Source organism: Prionailurus viverrinus, chromosome C1 (assembly GCF_022837055.1).
Source record: "Prionailurus viverrinus isolate Anna chromosome C1, UM_Priviv_1.0, whole genome shotgun sequence".
NCBI lineage: Eukaryota > Metazoa > Chordata > Mammalia > Carnivora > Felidae > Prionailurus > Prionailurus viverrinus.
In genome coordinates this window covers 25745087-25768312 of record NC_062568.1, presented here as the reverse complement: position 1 = coordinate 25768312, position 23226 = coordinate 25745087, and the positions used below count along the sequence as shown (strand labels likewise).

Here is a 23226-nt window from a genome sequence, read left to right as displayed (position 1 = left end):
TTTTTGGACATTTGTTTCCTGGTATTAGATTAATCCTTTACTTAAAGAAAATTGTTTGTTGTTGTTGTTGTTGTTTTATAAGTGCAGTCAGAAATGAGCTTTTGTATTCAGTAGTTTCCTTCTTCATCCTTTCCAGGAAATGGATATCAAAAAACAGGGAAAAAAGTGTCTCAATTACAAATATTTTATAGGATTTTCTTTATTCAGGTCTTTGGTTAAAAAGTATTTAAAAATGGATGAATATTTACTTAAGGAAACCACATAAGGGCATATAGTTAAAATATAGATTATTGAGCTACCTGTAATGAGCCTGCATTTAAAAAGTTTCCTCCATTGGGGTGCCTGGGTGGCTCAGTCAGTTGAGCACCTGCCTCTTGATTTCGACTCAGGTCATGATCTCACGGTTCATGGGTTTGAGCCCCGTCTTGGGCTCTGCGCTGACAGTGCAAAACCTGCTTGGGATTCTCTACTCGTCCTTCAAAATTAATAAAATGAATTAAAACATTTTTTAATTAAAAAAAAAGTTTCCTCCATTGGTTGGGTTGCTTGTCAAAAACTTAGTATAGTAGAGTATAATTCCGAAGATTATTTAATGTCTACTTGTAAATAACCAAGAGTTCTGCTGATTTCATGTATACATTAGCAACAGTTGGAGGGAAAGTCCTTTACCATTGATTGAAATGATCATCCTTGGATTACCATTTACCTTTGCATGTGCCTGCCCATCTCTTGCCATCTTTTCTCTTACTCTCTGAAAAGTACAATCTAAAATAGAATGCCTCTCAGCTATTGGTAGGAGTCTCTCATCCCTACTCTAGGGTGATACATTCTGAATTTTATATAATCCAATTGGCCAAAAACCTGTCATGCTTGTAATAGCTATCCATACTTTTTCAGAAAATTTTAAAAATTCAGAAAATTACGTGTTTTGCAGGTATCTTATCCTTTCACTGTTGTGAAAATTTATTCCGCTTATAGGAAAAGTTTTATCACCTTAAATGCCTTAGAATTTACTTAGGCAAAAGTTAACAGTGCTTAAGCTTACTATAAAACATCCTCGCAGAGTTGTTAGGTATGGCTTTTGCTTTATGTAAGAAAAAATTATTCATTTTCTTCCTTTAAAGGCCTTTTGTTTGAGTTTTGGTACTTGACAAAATGATTGCATGTGAATCATAACTCTTGCATAAAGTAAGCTGCTCACAACACAAACTAATTACACATTTGGGAGGCGAGGCAAAGACATCCAGAGCTTGCTTGTGCTGAGTCGAGAGCACGGCATTTAATGAAATGAGGGCCATACAAGGTTCAGCATGGATGCTTTCAGGTCTGACCTGGGCTTCTGAGAAATTGAACACTGGCCCTGCAGTCTGGTGGATTCCCCTGGGGCTTTGGAAGGCTGTTTTATTACCACTTGCACACATGGATCAAGTGCTGCTTTGCAGTACAAGAACATTTGTGATTCCAGAGATGGCCCTATTTGGGATACTCTTAAGCTAATAATACAGATGCCTTGCAACTCATCCGTCTTCCTGCCTCGCTTTCCTCTTCTCACGCCAAGTAATTACTTTTGATATTTGTTTGATAAACATGGTTAGTATATCTCCCAGTGTCCAACTATATAGATTCTTCTGCTTCTTTCCTATTTTTTTAATTTTTTTTAATGTTTATTCATTTTTGAGAGACTGAGCGGGGCAGGGGCAGAGAGAGGGAGACACAAAATCCAAAGCAGGCTCCAGGCTCCGAGCTGTCAGCACAGAGCCCCACGCGGGAACCGAACCCACACACCACAAGATCACAACCTGAGAGCCAAAGTCGGACGCTTAACCCACTGAGCCACCCAGCCGCCCCCTTTCCTGTTCTTAAATCATACATTTCCTCTCCAGATAATACTGCGAACAAAACAGAGAGGTCCTCCCATATTGTTCAATAAACTTTTTGCCAGTTATATTCCAGCCGTTTCATATTAACAGTGTTGGTAGTACATAGTAGATACTTGATAAAAATTTGGTTGGATCACTGTGGTTTGCAGAGTGACTCTTGCCACTCAGGCCAGAATGGACCAATCTCATTTCTGTATTCCAGTTCTTACAGGTTATTATTCATTGTGCTTGGGAGTAGAGATAGTATTACAGAAAACAAAGTGAAAGAATAGAAAAATAGGAAAAGGCATACCTGGGTAGGAGGGAGAAAGGGAGATATATATAATTAGGATGATAACAGAACAACAGCTATAAGAACTTGAAAAAGTTTGTGTAAAAGAGATCAAAGGAGGGGCGCCTGGGTGGCGCAGTCGGTTAAGCGTCCGACTTCAGCTCAGGTCACGATCTCGCAGTCCATGAGTTCGAGCCCCGCATCGGGCTCTGGGCTGATGGCTCAGAGCCTGGAGCCTGCTTCCGATTCTGTGTCTCCCTCTCTCTCTGCCCCTCCCCCATTCATGCTCTGTCTCTCTCTGTCTCAAAAATAAATAAATGTTAAAAAAAAAATTAAAAAAAAAAGATCAAAGGATTAGTTAAGATTAGGGGTAGTTAGGATAAAACATTAAAATGGCTTATAAAAATTGGGAAAGATAAGACAGTTAACATTTTACTCACCATTTGGTTTTCAATTTAATTTATTTTTTTTTATTTAATAAAAATGTGTGTGTGTGTGTGTACACATACAATTTCAGTGTTTCCCAAATTGAAAACATGTTCTAGTATTGGATGATGAAACTAATGTAGACGATTGTGACCAAATTAAAAATAAGATAGCGTAGAAAATATTAAAACGCATTGTACTCTGCTTAAGTATCATCTCATGAAACTTTTGTTTTTACGTGTGTGTGTGCGTAAATCCATGTGCTTGGATGGAAAGGCAAATAGAAAGATGGGTGATGTAGTTTTGGGTACTGGATCACACTGGTTCCCAAACTTGATGAAATATACCATGAATATCACTTTTTGCAGTATTCGCTTAAAATAGTCACATGCTACAACTTAAAATTATGAATAATCCGATGTTGATCACAAATTGGTAGCAATGACACATCTTGGTGCCTTCACTGAGGATTTGATGCTGAAGCTGAGCTAGGTTATCATCTCTCCTCGAACAGGAAGTGTGGTATAAAGGGAAAAGGGAAATTGGGTTAGGTGATTTTTAAGGTTTCTTAAAACTGTGATACTTTGTGTTTTATAAAAAGCATTATTTTTATTGTAAATTATCTTTCATGTAAAAGCTAACTTGTATAAACATTTAAATTAATGAAATCTGCAATGGTAGGAATCAAATGTGATGCCAGCAATTTATATATTGCATATATATGTATATAATCCCACAAATACATATTTACAGATACATACATACACACAGGCACATACTGTTGGACACACACATCTATATCTACCTTTGTCTATATATTAATCAATTCAACAAATAGTTATCCAGTGCCATTTTTTTTTTTTTTTTTATTTTTGGGACAGAGAGAGACAGAGCATGAATGGGGGAGGCACAGAGAGAGAGGGAGACACAGAATCGGAAGCAGGCTCCAGGCTCTGAGCCATCAGCCCAGAGCCTGACGCGGGGCTCGAACTCCCGGACCGCGAGATCGTGACCTGGCTGAAGTCGGACGCTTAACCGACTGTGCCACCCAGGCGCCCCAAGTGCCAGTTTTTGAGTATGGCACTGTTTTGTTTTGTTTTGTTTTGTTATGTTTATTTTTGAGAGAGAGAGAGAGAGAGACCAAGTGTAAGTGGGGGAGGGGTAGAGAGAGAGGGAAACAGAATCCGAAATAAGCTCCAGGCTCTGAGTTGTCAGCACAGAGCCTGACACGGAGCTTGAACTCACAAACCATGAGAACATGACCCGAGCCGAAGTCATGATGCTCAACCGACTGAGCCACCCAGGTGCCCCGAGTCTGGCACTGTTTTAAGCACTGGCAGTACACTGGTGGAAAAAGAATCAGAATAATATAAAAGTCCCTGCTTTCAAGAGACCCTATTAAAAACAAATAAGCAAGCAAGTATACAATATGCAATAAATACTGTGGAGAAAGAGCAGGATAATGGACATGGGTCGGGTTATATTGAGAGAGAATTGAAGCAATTTGAAACTGAATGGTCAGGGAAGCCTTCACTGATAAATTGACATTTGAACAGAGAATTGAAGGAAGTGAGAGAAGGAGGTCTGCAGGAGTCTAAGGAAGGGGTATTTAAAGCAGAGAGAAGAGGTGAGGCAAAGGTCTTGGGGCAGAAGCATGAAGGTTGTAGTAAAGAAAAGAAGCAGGGCAATGCAGAAGACATAGGGCAAGTAGTAGGAGAGATGAGCAGAGAGAAGAGTCGGGGCACTTATGTAGGGTTTGTAGGACATTGGCATTTTCTCTGAATGAGGTGGGAAGTCACTAGAAGTATTTGAGTATTTATTTTCTTGGGACCACTCTAGCTGCTGTGTTGAGAAATAGCCTGAAGAGGAGACTAGTGGAAGCAAGGAGGCAGAAAGGAGGCACTAGTACAAGAGAGTGTCAGGTGAGAAGCAGTGCTGACCCAGATGCTAAGAGTGCTAGATTCTGGGTGTGTTTAAAGTAGAGCTGACAGGAGTTGCTGGTGGGTGGGATGCAGAGTGTGAGATAAGAAGGAAGTCAGCGATGACATTGAGGTCTCTTGCTTGAATATCTGGAAGAATACAATTGCCGTTTACTTCTTCAGGAGGAACAGGTTTAAGGGATGATCTATTTGGACATGATAGTTTCAAGGTAGAAATCCTAGTAGAGTTACTTACTAGAGAATTGGTTATGTGAATCTAGTTTAGGGGAGAGAGGTGCAGGTAGGAATTTGTGACCCCTGAGCGTGTAAATGATATTTTAACAAAATGAAATTAGGCGGGGGTAACTTCAAAAGTGAGGATGGGACGGGCGCCTGGGTGGCTCAGTCGGTTAAGTGTCTGACTTCGGCTCAGGTCATGATCTCGCGGTTTGAGCCCCACGTCCGGATCTGTGCTAACAGCTCAGAGCCTGGAGCCTGCTTCAGATTCTGTGTCTGCCTGTCTCTCTGCCCCTCCCCCACTTGTGCTGTGTCTCCCCTCTCTCTCAAAAATAAGTAAAAAAAAGTGAGGATGGGAAAGAAAAGGTCAGATGATTGATTCCTAGGACACTAGTATTTATAGATTGGTGAGATGGGGAAGAATCGGCAAAGGGAATGGCAAGAGTATACCAGGAAGTGGCAGGTGAACTGTAAGAGAGTGATGTCCTAGGACCAAGAAAAGAAAGTATCTCAAAACGTAGGACTTCATCAATTTGGTCTAATGCTCCTGCAGATCTAGGGAGATAAAAGGTGATAGTTGACCCTGAGATTTAGTAAATGAAAGTCATTGGTTATTCTAAGAGAGGTTATAAATATACTACACACGTGCATACATATACATATATAGAATACATATACACACCATATATTATATAGTTTTATAGGGTAATACATATTATATGTAGCATATGTAGTGTTACAAAATGTGTGTGTATGTGTAAAAGAGTGTGTGTGTCATTATAGAGATGTGTTTACATCTTTCTAGTTGCCAATGCAGTAATACAGCAAATGGTTCTTGTGCCTTCATGAATTCCTTTTAAAAGCATTTATCTTTTTATAATTATGGATAAATATTTAGAAAACAGAAAATTACAAAGAAGGAAACAGTAGTCCATATTGCAGTGCAGTAGATAACCGGCTTGTTGTTGTTGTTGTTGTTGTTTTCTGTGCAGACATCTGCACATATGCAGATAGATGGGGTGGGGTTGTGGGGCAGGTAACAGATAGATGGGTAGGTGTCTGAGTATGTATACAGTGTATATGTTATAGAATTGAAATATACTGTACACATAAGCTATTATGCTTCACGTTATATTCTCACATGAGAAGTCTTTATGTTCATACTATTTTATATAAGTCTATGATTTTCAATAAATGAAAAAGTACAAAACAGCATATATATAAGCATAACTAACCTAACAAACACCACTTGATAAGCTAAATTTGTCTTCTGGGTTATATTAATAAAAGTCAGCATTTTGTATATGTACCAATAAATTCAGTATTTATCACTTTTCCTACTCTGTTGATCCCCCAAAGATCATATTTCTGCCTCCGAAAAATTAGCTGCCTTCTAACCAGAGACATAACTAAGTGCAGAATTCTATTACCAACTAAGTGGTCAGTCATGAACCTGTGAGCCTAAGACTTAGTCAGTTGTAGGGATTTTCACTGCCACTCCTTTCTGGTAGTTGAGAACATACCCGCAGGCAACATTGCAGTTCCAAATACTTTCTAAACCCTACTTGCCTTAAACTTCACTATTCTTGGCAATTGTTAATTCAGGGCAGTGGTTTTCAACTGGAGGCGATTTTGAGCCCAGGAGACTTTTGGCAATGTCTGAAGGCATTCTGGGTTGTCGTAACTGGGGAAGGAGGTACTACTGGCCTCTCGTGGGTAGTAGCCAAGGATTCTGCCGATAACCTTTAATGCATAGGACAGTCCACAACAAAGCATTGTCAGACCCAAATATCAGACCCAGAAAGCTTTAGTTGTGGACCCTGAAAGACTGATCCTGGGAACATGCTAGAGCATGAGGTCTAGACATACACACTAGGGGCATGTAGGCATCCATCATGGGCCTGGATCTAGGAGCTCACGGACTGTGTATCTAGAGGCATGGCCTCTAGTAGCAAAGAATAAGAAATAATGAAAAGGAAAAAAAAAAATGAATGAAATTCACAAGATTTCCTTTATTATGCCAGGCTTGAATCTGGATTTTTGCCCCCCTCTGGATAATTGTAAGTAGAAAAAGCAAGGAATACTCCCAATACAGCATGAAACATAGAAAGCAAGAGAGGACCTTTTGGGCTTCTCCAGTGACTAAGGTCCTGCATTTGGGACACTTGTAAGGCCTTTATACCTATTTTCATCCTTCTAAAAAATGTTGTCTGGCAAGATTTTAGCTTAACTTTCAGAGTTCCTAGTTGAACCAAGATTATTGGAGGAAGGCATTCAGCATATTGATTTTTTTTGTACATTAGGTAAAGGGACATTTATTTCTAATAGAGGAAATGGCTGTGCTAACTACTGTAATGGCTTCCTTCACTATTGGGTGAATAGCAATAATAATTTGCTATTATAAGAGCCCACTAATTATGGCTTGAGCCTGATAAAGTGTAAAAAAGGTATAAAATATAACTATACTTGAGTAGAGGATGTAAAATTGCATGATGTCTTGCTGTCATTGTGAGAATCTGTCTTGGAATTTCTTGTGGCTAGGCCAAGTCATAGTGGTTCACAGAGGTTGAGACATAGCAGTTAAGAGTCTACACAGGAACCATGCTGACTGGGCCTCACATAGCTTCCAACACTGTCAAGTCTGATGGACTGTAAGTACTTATCCCCTGTACGTTTCAGTCTTCTAATCTATAAAATGGGTATGATAATAATCCTCATAGGGTTATTACGAAGAGTAAGTATACTAATATGTGTAAAGCACTTGGAACCATTGTTAGCTACCAGATTTTTTGTTGTTGTTATATTTCTGACTGTCGGGTATCAGGGACTTAAAAGGCAAATCTTGCTGTGTTGGTAGGAATGCAAATTGGTGCAGCCATTCTGCAAAACAGTGTGGAGGTTCCAAAAAAAAGGTTAAAAACAGGCCTACCCTATAATCCAGCAATGCACTACTAGGTGTTTATCCAAAGTATACAAAAATACTAATTCAAAGGGATACATGCACCCTCACGTTTATAGCAGCATTATCGATAATAGACAAACTATGGAAATAGCCCAAATGTCCATCTACTGATGAATGGATAAAGGAGATGTGGTGTATGTATATATATAATGGAATAATACTCAACCATCAAAAAGAGTGAAATCTTGCCATTTGCAATGATATGGATGAAGGTAGAGTGTATTGTGCTAAGTGAAATAAATCAGAGAAAGACAAAGGCTGTATGATTTCACTCATGTGTGGATTTTAAGAAAAGAACAAATGAGAAAAGGGAAAAAGAAAGAGAAGAACAAAGCAAGAAACAGACTCTTAACTATAGAGAGAAAACTGATGGTTACCAGAGAGGAAGTGGGTGTGGGGATCGGTTAATTAAATGATGGTGATTAAGAGGATAATTGTTGTGATGAGCACAGGGTAATATATGGAATTGTTGAATCACAGTACTGTACCCCTGGAGCTAATATAACACTGTATGTTAACCAACTGGAATTAAAATAAAAACTTAAAGAAAAATAACACACACATACAAAAATTAAAACATAGCCATAAATAATATAACTTGGTTTCTATTTTGTTTTTACCGTGTCTGTAATAAATGAAAGATGTTAGTACAAGTATGAATGTCAATCTTAATTAAACACAGTTGCCAAAGAAATTGGATTTGATTACAGAATAAAATGGTTTGAAGGTATTACTCAAGCAAAATCTGCCCTTGTGTCACTTTGTCTCTAGGAGATAAAAAGCCATGGCTGGTGTGAGTGTAATGGTGTTTACAATTAATTGATCACAGCCAGTTACAGCTTTGGGGCACCTGGGTGGCTCAGTCAGTTGGGTGTTTGACTCTTGATTTCAGCTCAGGTCATGATCGCAGGGTCGTGGGATCGAGTCCCACCTTAGGCTCTGTGCTGACTGTGGAACCTACTTGAGATTTTCTCTCTCCCTTTCTCTCTCTGCCCCTCCCCTGCTCATGCTGTCTTTCTCAAAAGCCATAAATAAACATATAAAAGAAAAAAAGTCAGAGAAGCTTTTAGTCTTTCCCTAAAATGGTGTTCACAAACTTCTAGGAAGAACACCTTTTCTTTAATTTATACTTTAATTCAGTGGAACTTTATCAGACTGAAATTAACCAAACCCCAGAGAGACCTGGAAACATAAATGATTATCAAATGTTATGGATTCTAAATAGGAAATTCTGGAAAACAAAGATGAAGGCTAATAATTTATGTTCAGTATTTAGCTATGACATTCCCATGAGGGGAAAAAAAGACGGCTACTTTGATTCAAATAATGGGATTTGTTTCTCAGATAATAGTATGAGTTAAAAGAAATAACTTATAATAGGTTTATTAAATTAAGCAATAAGGTTTCATTTCTTTGAAATCATCTATTGTCAAAATTTTTGTAGCTAACTTCATTTACAATGAAATGAAATTAAATGAAGAAACTTAAATTTCTTTTAAGTTAGACATGGGTTTTCTCCATTTTGGTAGGAGTTGAAAATACTGGGTCAGTGGATCTGGCTATGATCAGCCTCTTAATCCTGTTTTAATTATGGGTTCTTTGCTACTTCTGATTTTATAGTTGTTATTTGGTGACTGACATTCAGACATCCACAGCAATTTTTACAATATGCAGTTTTACATAAGGGTCCCTCAAAGTGACCCTAAGATGAGAGTTCCTAGACATAATTACAGACAGGAAGAACTACCAACCTAGAATGAGTTGAAAGGTTTCCAGGGCTATCTTATTTTCAAATTTTCCAGTTAAACACTGTGGCCCAATCTCACATTTCTGCCAGCTGGAGAGGGACGCAGGAGGGGCACCTGCAGAGGTTATCATGTGGACAGCACTTTTCTGTTCTCACTCCTGTATATTTGAAAACATCAGGGGCCAAATATGATTAACCGTATGCTTCTCCCTGGATACTTGAACCCCAAGTGTAGCTGTTACAGCCATGTATCTGTATTTTTTTTTTTGTTGTTTTTTGCGAATAGTTGTGCTCATGGCCAAGTGTCATTGGCAAAGAGCACACAAATATTTGTTGTGCATTATTGTTTTTGTTTGAGTTCAAAAACTGATTGCCACTGAGTTATACTACCCAAAGAAGCAAGCCTGAGGCATGAGTTGGACAAAGTGAAATGTAATTTAGTGATACTCATTATAAATCACATTTCCCTAACTTTAAGATAATATTTTTTCAGTGCTCTGTATCCAGTTGACAATCTTGATCAATAACACTGCTTCCATGTGAAAGATGTGTTTTAAATTATACAAGCCAAATATTGTCCTCAAATGTTAGCATATTTCTACACCAAGATCTGTTTCTTCATCTGCAAAATGAAGTTATTGGGATCACATGATCTCTGAGGTGTTTTCTGGTACCGAAGTTCCCGTACGTAATATCCAGCCTCTTTAATGAATATATTCTGCTGAATTTCCAAACGGTTATGGGGTGTTTCAAGTGGCATGACTCCACCTCACCAAAGGGTCCTCTTAGTTGATGATCAGCAAATTTGACTCCCAAGAACCGTTTCTCAATCCCGAGGACGTGGTGGTGGTGGCCCGTTATAGAGAGAAGAGACCAGCCTGCTAGAGGTCCAGTCATCTTGTTGTGTCAGTGCTTGGCCATTTGTGTGTAAACACTAATCTGCTTTCTCCCCTTCACTCTTTCCATGTGCGCTTCAACAGAAAGGAGAGCCTGACTGCTACCCACTCTCCCTGGAAACAACTGAGCAACTCACCTTCGAGATCCCTCTGAATGATTCAGGTTCTGCTGGTCTTGGCGTGAGCTTGAAAGGGAACAAATCTCGAGAAACTGGAACAGACTTGGGGATTTTTATCAAATCCATCATCCACGGAGGTGCTGCTTTTAAGGTCGGTGGGAATGATGTTTGCACGTCCATGTAAAGGCACTTGAGATGTGGCTATTTGTTTGGGAACTGGATAGAGAGGGTGTCTGAAGACATGAGACCACGAGGCTCTCCTGCAGGTGCAGCAAGTGTACGTGTGAATGGATCTGGGCAACAACTGTCTGTTCATATTCTCTCTGGGGTTAGTTTTATATCCTGGACATCGTTCTCTAAAGCCATCATGATTAATATTCTTTCTCCCATTTCTTTTATTACCATTAGGATTCCTCTGAATGTGTTACAGAGTTAGGTGACCTAAAATACACAATCATAAAAACAACACTAAAAACAAGTCAACAGGAAGGCAGCAAATAAAGAAATTGTTCTTGCAAGAAGGAAAGCTCAGTGGAACCTCAGCATGATTGTAGTATAAATTAAAGGGCATTGATCACATTATATACACTTGAAGATGGCCAGGGTGCCAGGAATGCATGTTGGCCTTTGAACTTGGAAAAGCTTCCAGATTTGCAGAAAAAAAAAAAAGGAAAGGAAAGAACATGATCCTTCCTTTGCCCATTGGGGGAGCAGTGTGATCTTTGCTATTAACATAGTGTAATAGTTAACTACATCGCCTGGGTTCAAACACAGCTTCATCATCATGTCCTCCAATTCGCACATCACTGCTAGCCATGTGGGAATGTGGGCAAGGAGCGTGACCTGCAGGGCTCCCCTTTCTTCATCTCTGGAGCGGGACTATGGGCAATACCTAATTCAGCGATTCTAAGGATTAGATTAACACACACTGTGATTTCAGGGGTGAAGTGGTTATTGAGTGGGGGAAACATGTTTGTGCTTATCACCAGCTGTCCTCCCCACCACCATCATCTCATACCATGCCATGAGGCTTCTTGAGTTTGAATCCTGCCCGGACTACTCTCACCCTCTGTCAATGTGGGCAAGCTACTTGTCTCAGTATGCCTCAGTGTCCTCATTTGTAAAAGGAGTAAAACTAATAGACCCTACCTCCTGGTGCTCTTAGAAGGACCAAGAGAGTTATTGTATGCATACTGCCTAGCACAGTGCCCATGATAAACTTTCAACAAATGTTAGCCATTTAAAAATTATCTTGATGTTAGTAACATGATCTTCCCTAAATAAAAGCCAAGAACATCTATGCAAAGTTTCCAGGAGCATCTCTAGTCCTAGAATCCTGGCTTTGGTGAAGCATTTGTCTTTTCTTACTTCTCATCCCACTTTTGTTTCAGACCTAGACGCTGAGCTAATGCTGTTTTCCTTGGGAAATAAATTCACTGTAGGTAGACAACTTTTTAATGTACTCCTTGGATCAGTAGGGGTTTTTTTTGCATAATAAATAATGACAGAATTTCAGTAACATACATCAACAACATACATCAATTTGTGCCCCTCATAGCTCTGCAGGACAGCTGGAGGAGCTTTGATTCAGATTCAGACTGGTACGTCTCTGTCACAGGTCTGAGTGGGCTCCTCGTATTTCAGTTCTTGGGCCAGCAGGCTAGGGGGAGCATATTCTTCTAATGCTCTGAGGTGTCAGAGGGCCAGCAGCAAAGAGTGAAGCCTTTGAAATCCTGGGCACTGATCCGGCAGTTACTCCACTCACACACATACACACGATGTGCACACATGTGCCTCTGACCAAAGCAGTAATAGAGGTGAATCCAAGGTCAAGGGGTAGAGAAACACAGTCCACCCATGGTGAGGCTGTGGCAAAGACGTGAGTACAGAGAAAGGTGAAAAACTGGGGTCAGTCGTTCAGTCTATCACACTCTCCAATCTGGCTCAGATATGCAGATCCAGGAGCAAAAGGAAAATAACGGTAATATTAACAGCAGCAGTTCCCATTCATTGTGCTTAGTGCTTAATATATGCTGGATACATATATTCTTCCTATTTACCCCGAGTTATTAGCATGCCATTCCATCATAGGAAAACTGCAGTGGTTAGTGACTCTCCCATGGCCACATACCCAGGAATTGCTTAAACTAAGATTGGAACTCAGGCAGTCTGACTTCAGATCCTGTGCTACGTTACAATGCAGTGAAGCCTCCTTCAGCTCTTCCATCCATATTCCTAGAGATCAAGGGCCATCGCCGTGGGGTTGTCTGGTGTCATGCTTGTCATCCTTAGCCAAGCCATCTAAACACGTGCTGTTTAAAGAATAAGTCTTGGTCATGTTTGTGGATACGAGATTGATATTCTTCTTCTTATACCTAATGACAGTTCTATTTGCAGAATCTATTCCAAGTAAAATTGGAACTGAAATGAATTTTTGGAAATTAAAAGCAAACATCTTAGCTCTTTTATGGGCAATAACTTAAGCTCAAGCAGATACTGGAGAGCAGGTTTAATATGTATATCCATGTTTGCGTAAGTGAGCATCTCCTTACCTAAGCAGTTTCTAACAGTCCTGTTTCTTGCAGAAAGATTTCACTTTCCATTTATGTAAATTTCTTTCCTGACACTGGTCTGCTGAGTCAGACAATCACACCACTATAAACCACTGGACAGCATATTTATAGCTGATTTTAAACAGTAAGAGGCATCAATCATGAATTTAGCCTTATTGTGACTGTTTAGTATCCATTTGTCTTGTTTACTTTTTGCAGTGTAAAGGGTAGAGGACTAAGCTTTGCTCACAAGACATCTGCTTAACCAGAAAAAGAGGGAGAAAGTATTTTTCTATCTTCTTCTGCTCTTCCAATAATCCACTGTTATTCCTCAGAAAATTGCCACCTGTTCTGTGATTCAGGATTATGTCTTACAAAAATTGTTTTGAGACTTTGTTCCTGTCCCTGTTCAGAAGATACAAATGTAACAGACTGCAGTGTCCCTGGGGCAAAGGGGAGATAAGCATGGGGAACATCCACTTTAGCATCTGGCCCTAGGTTTTTACCTGAAATCAACAAAATAATCTTTCTGCCAGAGCACAATCTTTTTCTCCTGGCCCTTCATACCACTAATTGGTTCTCAAGGTGTTTTTCCCTTTAGGGAAGGTGGATTTTTGAAAACTAAACTACTTTGAAAAGTATGACCAAATTCTTCCTGTGGATTCTGTATGCTGTATTCTCCTGGGGGTTTCCGTTGGTGTAAACAAAGATAGGCTACTTCTTGCCAGATGCAAAACCACAGAACGACTGTGACTGTAATTGAGGGCCTCCCTCTTTTTTCTTTCTTTTTTTCCTTTTTTAACTTACCTCTCAGGCTACTGATTTCTATCATCTCCTCTCTTATTTGAGGAAGTAAATGTCTTTGGAGATGTAAATCTCTGTTGGAAAATAAGAGTATCCGGCTACTTTAGGATTCTCTCTTGGAAGTGAATTTCTGTCACTCTAAGGGCACACTGAACAATATTTTAACTCTATTCAGAGTTACTCAAATGCTTAATCTCATTAATATTTAAATTCAAATGTGCATATCAAGAAGTAAATCCTAGAAACTCTTCTTCTCCACTTGTGTCAGGACACAGCATTTGCTTCAGGCCAGGGAGTCCTTTGTGGACCCTTCTGAAGCATCACTTTTAGCTGTGCCTTTCACCATACAAAGTGACCATTGACCTTCATAGCCACATACGACTGAGTATTAACGCTAATATGCTTCAACAATAACAGACATTGCCTATTTGTAGTTTCCTTGTAGTGTCTGTCCTTCTTACTGGGCATTTGTCCCTGAAGTACAGGGTAATTGCTTCCAGAACCAAAATATACTGCGTATAAGTTTATGAGTTAACTTCTTATGAACCATGAACTGAGCGGAATTATGATGTTCATGACGATACTTTTCTAAAATTTTAGTCTTGTGATGGGAATTTATAGTGAATGTGATGGTATAGTTACTGGTAAGTGAAAAGAAAGGAGTAATGTCTTTGTTGCAGTTAGAAAAAAAGGTACCTTGAGAAAAATGCTCTCCTTTCTCCAAATCCACATAAAAAAACTAGCTTTTCCTTTCCTCCAGTAAAGCACACATAAAGTCTTGATAATCAGTTTGAAGACATTCAGTATTCTCATTCTCATTTGCTAAACATTCTGAGATCAGTGGCTTTCTTTCGCTTTGCTTTTCATGAACTATATGAACTGAATTTTTAAGGAGAAAATGCTTTTTTTGCAACTATTGATTATAGTAATTTAAATTGCTTATTTCTCTTATTTTTCTACCTTAAAAATGAATTGCCTCTAGGAAAAATAGATGACTAGGATAGTGATATTTTAAAACAATCAAGATAGAATATTAGTATGCTGTAGTAAGAATAAAATTCTCATGGAATCTATTGTATTAATTCTGAATGACATTTTTTTATTTGAATATATAGACTTTGGGAGTAGAATATGTCCTATGAAACCTTGAAATAATAAGGTAAAAATTGAAATTTAAAGGCAGTTTTTGCTAAGGGAAAAAATGTCACATATCAGATTATTTAAGGTCTCTTAAATAGGGAGAATGAATATAAGAATACCTGTTATTCTCTAGAAAATTAATTAGCCAGGTTTGTGCTTAATAAATACTACTTGATGATGATGAAATTAAATGAAAGAAAAATGCCTGACATAGCTAATTGCAAATGCATGCACTCAGAATATGAAATAGACATAATTTAAGTAATTTGATTCTGGCGTGCTTAGGAAATTTGGAATGCTCCCTCTGAGAAATGCAGAATTTCATGATCTACACTGTTTAGTATGAGGTATAAGAAAAAAAATTTTTTTGCTAATACAAGCAATCCCCCTATTTTAAAAGGACTAAAATATTAATTTTTAGAGAGAATATACACAGTTGTAGAATTTCGGGGAACACAGTGCTTGTTCCTCAATCTTCACGTTTCTTCGTAATATGGAACATTTAACAGCATCCAAGCTACTCAACAGGAGGCCGCTAGAAGTTCCCAGCATGAGTCACTTCCAACTCCATCTCTATTGGTATCTATAAATCATGTGGTGGATCTATAATTAATGAATTCAAAGGAAGATAAAAGGGACAGCTTTTGAAAGAACACTAATGTTAAATGGTTGCTTCAACTGCCCATTTTTCTCAAAACTGATCATGTTTTCTGCTGGTGGAAAACCATAACGATCATGACCAGGAGCCGTGTCCTCTAGGTTTTTACCTCCAACCGGAGGACCCTACACTCCAAGGATGTCAGTAGCTGCACTGCAAATCCTCCACTGTTAGAAGCGGAACTTGGGCATTTCATCCTGACCACAAAAATATGCTACATTTTATAATCAACTTCTTAGCTTTTGCAGGAGCTTTGCCTGGAAAAATTCATAATTGCTATATGCCCAATAAGAATTTTACCTCAAAAAAGGAAATTATTAACTGAAACATGAGAAAAATAGTTATCAATTATGCAATGCAAATTATTTTCACCAATTTCCTTTTATTACAAAAGCCAAAACTGTTGGCATATGTTAATGCAGGTAGTCAGGCTCATCATTTATGGGTTTTCTCCAGTAGCCAGTATTTTGTAAAGATGTACTAGAATATTATTTTTTAAAATCTCACAATGCCAGCATCAGTCATTGCTTTTCGTGCTGATCCTTATCACTTACACATTTTTGTTTCATGCATGGAAATTCAAATAAGAAAAATCCATACCATGCCAGATAAAATTCTGGAAACCTACATCATTTTGAAGTGTATTTTGAACCCCATGATTGTCTCTGTGAGCTTTAAAAAAAATTGTAAGAATTGGTAGTCCTAATCAAAAAGGAAATTGCAGTCAGGACTCCTGGGTGGCTCAGTTGGTTGACCATGTGACTGTTGGTTTTTGGCTCAGTCCATGACCTCAAGGTTCAAGAGTTTGAGCCCTGCATCCAGGGGTGGGGTGGGGGAGTACACGGTCATGGTGGAGCCTGCTTGGGATTTTCTCTCTCTCCCTCTCTCTCTCTCTCTCAAAATAAATAAATAAACTTAAAAAAAAAGGAAATTACAATCTACAAAAGTTGATATACCATGATGATGATCTTTGACTCTGAAAATAGTACCTTTCACCTATAAAGCTATTTTCACCTTCATTATGGGCATTATATATATACATATTATATATATATATAATGTATATATTATGTATATGTATATATAATGTGTATATATATACATATTATATATATGTATATTATTATACATATATTATACATATATTATATATGTATATATATGTATATAATGTGTATATATACATATTATATATATGTATAATATGTATATATATATAATATGTATATATACATATATATTATATATATAATATATATATAATATATATGTGTATATATATATATTCATATTCATTCATAATGTGGTCCAAGCTTTTTTCTTGACTTTTTGCCTTGGACCCATTCTTCTAGTGACCAGACTTTAAGCAATTTTAGCACAAATAAGAGCAGAGTTCATTTTTAAAAAATTAAATAAGAATGATTTTCAATGAGTTGAAAAGGCCTCAGATTCTAGTCTGGTTAGGCATTCATGCAGCATCTTCTTAATTCATATAAAACACATATGCCTTAATAAGATTTTTATTATCCAGTTTTCCATGCCAAAGTAAACCAAAAACAGAGAATCAGGAAGGAGATAGGAATATATGGAGAGGAAGCTGAAATGACAGGAAGCAGAAGTGTCAGATAAGCACAAAATACTATTACTGCATAGTAGGCCACTGGATATTTGTGATCACTCTGTGTCAGTGCTTCTCAAACTTTCTTGCTGAGGAAATTATAAGGCTCAGTAATGACCATAGTAGAGTCGATAAATTACGATATATTCATGCCCCATATTTTCCATTGGGAATTTGAAATGAAAGAATTATAATACATTTGCAAGTCCTGTATCAGGATGTTTTGGTTATGTATGTTCCAATGCTCTGAACAATATTCTTCAGTTATCTTTGGCAAAAATGGTTTCAAATGCCACAAACAAGTAACAGTATGTTGCTGAGACTCTGACAGTTTGCTGCGTAATGGCGGAGTGAGGCTCTTAAAACAATTATTGAATTAAATGAATAAATTTAAATTGTACAGCAGTTGAGGAAGTGGCTATTGGGCCAGTACACAGAAAGTAATCAGGCTTCGCTTTGAGAGTCTAAAAGTCTGTGTAAATGTGAACATGTGCTAGCATTTTCAGGCCAGCCTGCGTTCATGAATCTCTCATAGTTCCAGTGTGTGAATAAGCCATTTGCTCATTGTAGGTGAAACCTCCCCCAGGTCCGGAGCCCCCGAATGAAAGATCTTACAAGTGACTCAATTTAGCAAGCGCTTCTTGAACATCTGTAGTGAGTTCTGCAGTATATAGTACTGGAGATGGGAAACTTAAAACAACTCATTCTGTAATCCGGGAATGATTCCGGGAAACTGGTGACATAATAAGTTAAATATATAAGCAAATATATATCGAACATGATAAAGGTATGGTAGATGAGTATTACAGGATCATGAGTATTGAGATGTGGTCAATCACCATGGTCAACTTCTTGACCCTGGAAAATTTAGACCTCTTATTTGGGAAGAATTGGCTCTGTTTGTATTGGGTCAAATTGTGTTTGGACTGATGATGTAAAACACTGATGAATGTAGGTAGGCACTCTTCAAGACAAGAGCTTACATGCTTGTAATCTTAGCAACTTTCTTTATTCCCCTTCTTTGTTTTAAAAACTGTACTTTAAAAAATCTTGATTTATTCTTTTCCTTTCATTGCTATTGTTTTTAAACGAAGTCAAATGATTTCAATCTGGAATGCAAGGGGGTTTTTTAGGGACTTTTTTTTTTTTCCCAGAAATATGGTAGGCAGATGTTGTCATGGAATGATTTTAGGGCCTTGTGAAGGATTTGTTCAGCATAGTCCTTCCCTTCAATCAGGTGTCATCTGGCCTGGAGTCCCACCACACCCCAGGGAAATCCTGCTCTGCAGTCTGAAGCCAGGCTTTGGGCTTTGGGTTCTGAGTGTTGATAATATCCCAGAAGGTTTTACTGAGGGCCTCCTTAGAAACATGCAGAGGCAGGAGCCGACATCTGGTCGTGATTAATCCTCTCAACACCCTGGCCTAATGCGGACTGGCCTTGGGCTGCAGCCAGCTACTCCTAAGAAAGCCAGCCCACTCCCTCATGCCTGTCTCACATTTTGCAGAGGCTAGTTCTTCGCTTGGCTTTCTTACTTTACTCTCCCCTCTGTGTCCATTAGAACCTTAGAAGGAAAGGGGCCTTACAAAAATTGGCCCAAAGAGGTGGATTAAGCCATACCATGTCACCAGTAATCATGGTAGAGATAGTACCCAGGCACCACAGTACGACAGATGCTGAAATACGAGGTCATTAGACCCCCTGGAACTCTCAGATGTACTTCAGTGGACACATGAAACATACTACAAAGTACCTGACGGCCCACATTACAAAGAATTATCTGGTCTAAATATGTAGCTGTGGAGCAAAATAGTTGGAAATGTGGCCTTCAGAGCGACCCAGTCCTGGTTCAGATCTGCTTTAGAAATGTGACTTGCAACAATGCATTTAACTGACCTAATTCTTGGTTTCTTTTTTATAAAATGAGGGCAACAGTCCCCAATGTATAGGATTGTTGTAAGCCTTAAATTGTCTACTGTACATGATGGGTTTAGCACAATGACTCCACACAAAAGCTCATTAAATAATTATTGTCATTAATAACTGTAGTGTCTTTAATCATCTCTAGAACTTTGATATTAGAAGCAATATACCATAACAGGTACATGCCTGAGGAGACCTAGCCATGCCAATAACCTTTGACAAATCACTTATTATATTTGAGCCTCCATTTCTGTATCTCTTAAATAGTAGAAAGTAGTATTTCTACCATGAAGTTGTTGTGAGAAAAAAATGAGAGAGCATGTACAAAATATTTGCACAAGAACTGGCCTATATTAGGTGCTCACTAAAAGGGGGATGTCGTACTCAAACATCCTGTCTCCTGGTTCACTCATCCTGTTGTGTTAGAACCAAGTTACTGCCGAGGAGATCTGAAGCAATCCCAGGACATGGACAAAACCTAGTCTTGTACCAATTTTTATTTGTCCTAAAGTATCGTAAGGAAGTTACGTTTTATCTTTACACTGCTCTCCTTCCTTTTTTTTTTTCCTTCCTCTTTTGGGAATTTCCTTTACTCCCTCCTGGCTTGAGGATAGACAGAGTTGGTTAAGGGGGGGGGGGGGGGTGGGAAGAGGTAAAGAGTATAGTTGCCAGAGGTGAAGAGTCTTGTTAGTTAGGTGTCTGATGACAGTAAAACAGGAAGGAAAGTGTCTTAGTCTGTTTGGGCTGCTTTAGCAGACTATCACAGCCTGAGTGACTTGTTGAAAACAGAATTTATTTCTCTAAGTTCTGGAGACTGAAGTCTAAGATCAAGATGTCCCCAGATTCAGTATCTGGTGAGAACCCACTTCAGGTTGATAGGTGGCCATCTGCCTGCTGTACCTCACACAGCAGAGGGGGTGAGAGTTCTCTCTCAGGCTATTTCATATGGGCACTAACCCCATTCAGGAGGGTTTCATCCTAATAACCTCACGTTATATTTGGAAGAGGGGTGGGGGAGAAGGGACACAAACATTTAGTCTATAGCAGAAAAGGATTTTTTTTCTTTAATAAATGCAAGCATGACCCAGATTACAATGAAATAAATATTCTAAAATTACTGAGTCATATCCCTGGATAGTTGAATTCACTTATATAAAATCATTTGATGAGAGGTAGCATTCTCATGTCTAAGTATTTACTTAAACACAATATTAACAGAAAAAGATAAAACCTAAAAAAGTGCTTTTCTTGGTCAAAACTATTCCAAAGCATCCCAAGGGCATGCACAATTGTGAAGGATATTTAGTGAGTTTGAGTTAGAGGTATTTAAGGAGTTTTCCATTGAACCACTTTCATTTTAGATCAAGACCGCACTTGGAGATGCATGTATGTTCATAGAGGTAGAGACACGAGCAAATTTTTGTCTCCTGCTTCTACTTTGTGTCCTTGTCCTGCCATTGCCCAGCACACACTCACCAGTCCCCACATCTTCTGCCATCTGACTCTGGATTTTGTATAGGATTCTCCTCTGGAAGACATCTGGTGGCATATTGTATTCTCTGGTTTTGAGAGTTTTTTTCTTGAAGCATTATTTCTTTTGGAACTAGTCATTGTCACCTATGTAGCAGAGAGGACGCTTAGGAAATCGAGAATGCTGAGAAGCCAGGATTTGGGCTCTTCTGCTCTAGCTCTGACCCAAACTAACCCAAGCAAGTCCTAACCCATGGGGAAGTCCTTCTCTTAAGAGGAGTTCAATAAATGGTTTCTCATCATCTTTAGGCATCACATTATTTATCTGTAAACAGAAGAGGTTGGACAAGATGACCTCTAAGGACCTTTCCAGCTCTAAATTCTGTGATTATATTCTAAATGTTAGGACAACATGGCACTTACTGGGATCACCACTAATGAAATTACCCATCATTTATCTTAGATAGAGAAAGCACACACCAAGAGCAACAGACCCAGCCAAGCCTGAAAATGAGAGTGTGTGGATTTTTATCATGCCCATAGCTCTCCAGTGATGCTTGTGATAAATGTGGATGTCTTCTAAAAAAAAAAGAATCCCAGCTGCCCTGGGGTGACCTAACCTGCCTCTTTGTTTTGGACTGAATATAGCAAACATGCTCTCCTTCAATGTAGTTCTGTATGCTTGAGACTTGGATTGTAGCTGAAAATGAAAGTTTGTGCTTAGTACCTGTTGGTGAGAGATTATTTTACAAAGAAAAAAAAAAGGCTTTACGTCTCCTTCTCTCTGTTTACCCCTACACTCAGACCTTGCCTCATACTTCATAGACAAGGTTCATAGGAGTTACCAGGTGGAGTCTCACTCAGATTTTATTTCCTCCACTCTAGAGATACCCATAAAGTTTCAATCCTTATCTTTCTTCATGTTGTAGAGGACGAGGTGTCCTGCCAAGACTAAGCCTCTACAAATCCAACACCTAGTAGACCTCATTTCCTGTTGACAGGGCTGGGATCTTGGTCTAATTCCTCTATTTCCTCCTCCTCTTTAAAAATCATTCATCCAATTTTTAGTGACCCTCCCATCCTCCTCAAGCTTCAACCCAATAGCCTTCCTTCCACTAAATGCCAAAATAGGACCGAAGGATTTCTCGTGTTATGTCTCACTTCACATGACTAAACCATTATGGTTGTTTTTGTTTTACCCTGTTTCGTGTAACCTTAACCTCATTTTTTATGTGCCTCCCTCAAAATTAGATAACAGAAATGAAGATATTTCTTTCTTGTTTGGCCTTTCCTGTAAATCTCATTTCCAGATTTGCTCCAAATTAGGGTAAAGGTTAAGTGGAATGGGAAAACAAGAGGAAGGGAGGGGCCGTTACGCTGAGGCAGTCCACTCAGACATTGTACAGCTCTGATTGTATGCCCTTCTCGATCAATCCTGTTGCCCTGCCATCTCTGTTTCTTCGTTCAGGAGCATGTGCTCCTTTGGGCGGCCTCCATGATCCTGCACGGTCAGCACCCTCTCCAGCAGGCGGCACGGGCAGGGCATCTCCAGGGCATTAGCTCTCCAGAGCAGCCTTCCCTGCTCACCCTTTCCCCCCACTGTCTGCAGAAGAACTTCCACGGACCATCTGCTACCGAGTTAGTCAAAGTTTATCAACTTGTCCACACGATTTCTCTCCCAAAGCTGCACAGTTGGTCCCATTGTCCACTGTATGCCTGCTTTTCTTATTTCTTAGGAAAGTTTTCTTTTATGTATTTTATTCTGTTAAATTTGAACATGGATCTCAGATACTTACTACCAACAAAACTCTTTAGTATTTTCCTTTCCTATTTTCGTGTCCTACAACTGTAGTCTAGAGACCAAGTAACAAAGAAGAGCCTGGTAGAGAGACCCAAGAGCCAAGGTGCATAAAACCAGAATTTGGGTCACTTTGTCTCTGACTTGCTTTTGTGACTTCGGCAAGTTGCAGCCCTTCCCTGTTTCAGTTTCCTTATCTGAAAAATGCAAAGTAAAATGTTGATCTACTTCTTGAGTTCTTTGACTTCTAGAGATAATTTATGGAAAAATTCTCCAGGAAGGGCAACTGTAGCTACTGGTACTTCTGTTAAGTTTATTAGCAACAGCAACATCATAAAATTACTAAAATTTCACCTGTGCCTCATAGTGAGCACTTTCTTCCCTAGTGTGAAACAGGTATAAGGCATGTCCCTATACAGACTCTCTGTATTTTCAGTGTTTTTCCCTTGAAGCTGCCTGTTGGGGAGATGCACTGTGGTCCCCTTAAGTTCTTCTGGCCGCAGACCTGCCACCATTAATGAAATTACCAATCATTTATCTTAGATAGAGAAAGCACACAGTGCCATCCCAGTTTGCTAGCTACCATTGGCATCCCTAGCTTGTGAGATGCTTCTGGTTGCAGATGACTAGTACCTAGACGTGATGTAAACTAGAGTCTGGGCTGCCTGTCCACATGTTGAGGTTCTGTGCACTTTGCAGAATGTGGTTTCCTGAAGATTCTGGGTAAAAGTAGTAATCAGTCAGAGCCCATGTGCAGAAAGCTTGACAGTCTCCTTTGTCATGCTTTTTTGCCAGAAGACATCAGTGC

At 39.0% G+C, this 23226-nt stretch overlaps 1 protein-coding gene across 4 annotated transcripts in view; it reads left to right on the top strand.

Annotated features, from left to right (window-relative positions):
- Window positions 1-23226, top strand: part of PARD3B (par-3 family cell polarity regulator beta) — a 1023096-nt gene that overhangs the window by 581018 nt on the left and 418852 nt on the right. For all 4 annotated transcript variants that reach the window (XM_047872373.1, XM_047872372.1, XM_047872376.1 and 1 more), the window contains one exon: window positions 10423-10608. In XM_047872373.1, coding sequence (XP_047728329.1) covers window positions 10423-10608 — 186 coding nt within the window. The remainder of the gene's footprint in view (window positions 1-10422; window positions 10609-23226) is intronic.